The sequence below is a fragment of the Phalaenopsis equestris genome, unplaced genomic scaffold (assembly GCF_001263595.1).
Source record: "Phalaenopsis equestris unplaced genomic scaffold, ASM126359v1 Scaffold000297, whole genome shotgun sequence".
NCBI classification, from domain to species: domain Eukaryota; kingdom Viridiplantae; phylum Streptophyta; class Magnoliopsida; order Asparagales; family Orchidaceae; genus Phalaenopsis; species Phalaenopsis equestris.
Genome location: NW_018164739.1, coordinates 2702762 through 2707513, shown reverse-complemented (window position 1 = coordinate 2707513; position 4752 = coordinate 2702762). Strand labels below are relative to the sequence as shown.

Below are 4752 nucleotides of genomic sequence, written 5' to 3'. Positions count from 1 at the left end.
TATATATATATATATATATATATATTATTTTGAGCCTAAATAAGCCGAACAAGAACGAAATAATTTTAATTTGTGTTCGGCTCGTTTATATATCCAGCGCAAAAAAATTCTTCGTGCTTGATTCGTTTGCTTAGCGAATGAATCAAACAAGAGCTCCTTAATGAGCCAAACACGAATTGTTGATGAACAATAAACCGTTTTGACAGCTCTAATATTGAGTCAGTATTTTAGAGAAAAAAATGTATGAGTAGAGATTGTGTAAAAGATTTGCGCAAAATTTGATTAACGTCTTTTGCAACACTAAACACAAATAAATAGAGGATGAAAATTTTTAGAGTTGACCTCAAATATTTATGGTAACTATGCTTATGATTGCTCATTGTAGGTCTGATTTTTCATGCCATAAGTTTCCAAGTGTAATGACTTTTCTTTCAGACATGATGCTTGCTACACTGTGATAATGAGAAGAATTTAAGGCCTTACGTTTCTATAATCAACAGGGTTGCCCTTGATCAGACTTAAGTTCTATGTATAAACTTTTTTTTAGTTCAATATTTAAACTTGATTTGGCCTGTCATTTACCAAGCATTTTAGAGTCCTAGATTGCTTTTCTTTCATGTAAATAGTTTGGTTTATTGATCTAATTCAAAATATAGATAGATACAAAAAACTTTAGACCCTTATGATGACTTTCAAATACTTGGAACTTAAAGGAAAAAATTGAATATCATTTTAAAAATTCCAGAAATACTATAAAATTGTACAAATTCACAAACATTGGCATGCTATACATCAAACTCTGTAAAGGGAATAAAAAACTGCATGAGGTTCCCGTTAATGTGGTGTCTTGAGTGGGATTGGCCTACATAAGCTTTGAATTTACTTCAGAGAAGCTGTTTATATTATTTGAATTTTGACCTCTTGATCAATTGCTCCATTTAAAATGATTATAGCGTCAAACGGTTGTGTCTACATGTCATAAGAAGATGTTGCCAGGACAATGTCTTAATAAAACCATATATTCATTTGATTCTATATATTAAATTCAGATGAAAATTTCTTCGTTAAAATCATTGTTCATTAAACTTATGACGCACACAGTATAACCTACTCGCTATATCTCTGTTATGAATTATAAGGAAATGCATAGGGAAGGGTAGACTATTAACTCTGAGATTTCAATTGATTCATTTGAAGCTCTCTCTTTCTCTCTTTTCTTAACCAGCCAATGACGAGATCTGTTACCAGTGTCAGTGAGTTTAAAATCAATACCTGCAACCTTGGAAAGCTGATTGCAAACCCTGCGAGAATTGTCAACTTGCAACTTTCACTTACAGCAAAAGCAAGTTCTTTGTTTGAACTACTTAATCATGGATGATTGGGCTATAATGACGATAGTTAATTAACACACAATTATCCTTTGATTATTACATTAAAGCGCATGCAGATAATTTTAATGTTAACATTATTAAATGATACTAAGCTAACTTGGGTGGTTGGATGATAACGTGGCGTCAAGCTCTATGGTTCATTACCCCGAGAGAAATTAGGAACTTTGTACCATGAGTTCTCTAATTGTTGAAGATGGGTAGCACTCTTGGATTCCTCCATTACATGCAAATGATCTGATTCTGCAGCATTCCTCGTGTCTATCATGTCTCCTTACTCCTTCAAGTCACATTGAGTGGTTATGATAGCGGAGTTAACCCAATATATAATATGAAAAGTAAATATTATTACTAAAAACAAATAGACGGTTACAATCAAGGAAAATTACAACAAAAAAAGACAAGATCTCACACAAGGACAGCAAAAGGATGGGCTGAAATTGCGTTGTTGGTGAAGCGGAGGGCCTAGAACAGCAGCGATAGCCAAGGGGAGGGTTGGGATAGTAAGGGGCAGTGAAGGGGAAGTGTTGTGAATTGTGGGACAGCAAGAGGAGTGTTGTTCTGGGGCAACAACAACTAGGGGGTGGTTGGAATGAATGAAATAGGTGGTTGGGTGGCGACAACCAATACTACTGCCTGGGTGGCTGTAGCAAGTACGGAGAGTTGGACAACCAAAACAGTGTGCCGGGGGTGTGGGGCGGCAGCTGTGACTGTGAGTGCAGCATAGGGGGGAGGGGAAGGCAATGGCGGTAGCTGGAAAAGTTGTAGAGTAGTTGGGTAAGGATAAACATACCCTCGAGAATGAGCTGCAGCTGAAGAACCACTCAATCCCTTGAAAGGATATCACCACCTCTGATAATTTATGACTGAAGCACTTTCTTACCTTAGGATATAGCCCTAGAAGGTGAAACCCTAAATGCCAATTACTGTAGTCTTGACAAAAAATATCATAAAAATTTGACTTCCAAACCTTAATACAATACATATATAGGAAATGACTGAAAAGGAATGAATAAAATAATAGGAAAGAAATCATAGTGAAGAAATATGGGGCTGTTTTAGTTGTCTCCTGTGATATTGAATCCCGTGCTGCTACACTGTAGCAGCTACAGTCACGTGGAAAAATGTGCCATAAAGTTCCTGCGTCAGGTTATCAAAACTATAAACTTCCACAAACCTGGAGTTAGCAGTAATGAAGATTAAGCAGTCTTGTTTCACCAAAACTTCCACAAAAGCTGCAAGTGAAATAATCTCATCTTGAAATGTAGAGGATTTCACTGTGGCGCCATTCCTATTTTTTCAATAATGGACTTCAGAATGGAGCTGCTCTAGTCTTTATAGACCGCACAGATCACTACCCTTGACATTGTGGCGTGGCAAAGTATGTATGAGAGACGTCCATTATCTTTATCAAATTTATATTGATAGGTACTTTTTTACTTTTCAAGAGGTTTTTAACCACTACTGTTGTCAAAATTAGTCTCAAGCCAATGAAATTTAGAGTTCTAAGAAATTTAATAGAGTTTCCAATTCGAAAATGAAGCTCTATCTTTCCTTTATGTCTTTGAAATTTGAAAAGATGGCGTAACTTTCTCCTTCATAAGTCGTTTATAGTATACCATTTATGTGCTACCTCAATCAAAAAGTTGGGAATGAAATAGCTATAAAAGAAGAATGTTAGAACAGATCTATGAACTACGGAAGGATCTATAGCGCTATCATAATGTCTCAGTATTGTTGAATACTCAAATACCTAGGGCAACTTGTTGGCATGTCTGATTTTTTTATTTCTAAAAAAATATTGATACTTCTTGGACCCCTTCTTAAATCATGAACACAAGTTGGACATGTATAACCCAGAAGTTATGTTAGCAAAATTATGAGATATATTATCTACTAAAATGGGGTGGTGTTTGGCTGCAACGTAGATTTATGTTAAATAGCATTTATAAAATCCAATAAATCCGGATTTATCAAATTCAATCACAAACGTAGGAGCTCACTAACGATGAGATAATAAATCTGTCTTGTAATCAAATTCACTAACTCGAGATTTACGTCGTAAAACAGGCAACGCAAGAAAATTCGATCTAACGGAGTGTTAGATTTAATTTTCATTTTTTTAATGTTTGGTTTGATTTAAGTTAATCTGTGGCTAAATCCTGTTAGCAGGATGCTACCAAACACCAACTAAATGCATTATTTCCTCTCGCTTTTTTTATTCAAAAAATTAAAATAATCTATTTTGGCCCTTACAATCTTGAGGTTTTTGGTCTTTTTGATCGCTGAATGACTCAAGTTAAGTCAAGATTTCTGAATTTGATGGAAATTGCTCAAGTTTTCCAATGTTGCATTGTTCCATGCTAATTTCTTTGTTTTAAATTCTTCGGTAGGTTAACTGCTTATGGTTTATTTGAAGTGAAGATCTCCGGTGATGGCAATTGTCAGGTCAGTTTGGCAAAAACATAAATTATCTCTTATTTCTCAGTACAATAACCCAGAAATTTTTGGAAAAAAGGCCTTATGTCATTTTTTGGGATATTCTAGTTTCGGGCAATCTCTGACCAACTGTATGGCTCTTCAGAATACCACAAAATTGTCCGAAAAGAAGTTGTGAAACAGGTTTCTAATATTTCTACTCTTAAACTTATATTTTACACTCTAACTGCCTCTAAGGGTAACAACATTTTTGCTTCTTGCACCAACCCCTTTTTTTCGAAATAATGAGATGATTACTTGGCTATTTTTAGCAAATTAAATTTTTATAGTTTTAATTGAAGACTGAAATCTTCCATTGCGCCTGCTGTATGCTTATATTCTCCAAGCACATCTGCCACGAGCTATTTCTGGACTAATCCTGAAAAGTGCATCTGTTTATTCAGCACTTAACCATCAAAATTAATATTCACGAGTTTCATATATTTGCATTCATCCTGCGATAAAATTATTGTTTCTTTGTTAATTTTGTGAACTGAATAATGTCTTACAAAATTTAACTTTTCCAGCTAAAGGAGTTTCGTTCCATTTATGAAGGCTATGTTCCCATGAAGTACAAACAATATTGTAAGAAAATGTCCAAGTGAGTTATTGCTATAATCTTACTTCTTTTGACTGTTTAGATGTAGACCTAGAAGGATTTATATTCCTATAGTTTGAAGTTCACTATCTGATTACTTTGCACTTTATAAATTGATCTATTGCAGGTCTGGTGAATGGGGAGATCATGTTACCTTACAGGCGGCTGCTGATAAGGTTATTATTCTAGCATTTCTTCATGTTCGTAATCCAACGCAAACTAATATTTCTTAACTTGCAATAGATATAACTTGCTTATTAACCTTGTTGATAGTATGCCTACCCCCCC

The 4752-nt window shown here is 34.8% G+C and overlaps 1 protein-coding gene across 1 annotated transcript in view; it reads left to right on the top strand.

The window, feature by feature from the left end:
• The window catches only part of LOC110025385 (OTU domain-containing protein DDB_G0284757), a 20742-nt gene that overhangs the window by 4424 nt on the left and 11566 nt on the right, over positions 1-4752 (top strand). Inside the window, exons 4-7 of the mRNA XM_020725839.1 lie at positions 3782-3836; positions 3936-4010; positions 4394-4467; positions 4592-4640. Coding sequence (XP_020581498.1) covers positions 3782-3836; positions 3936-4010; positions 4394-4467; positions 4592-4640 — 253 coding nt within the window. The remainder of the gene's footprint in view (positions 1-3781; positions 3837-3935; positions 4011-4393; positions 4468-4591; positions 4641-4752) is intronic.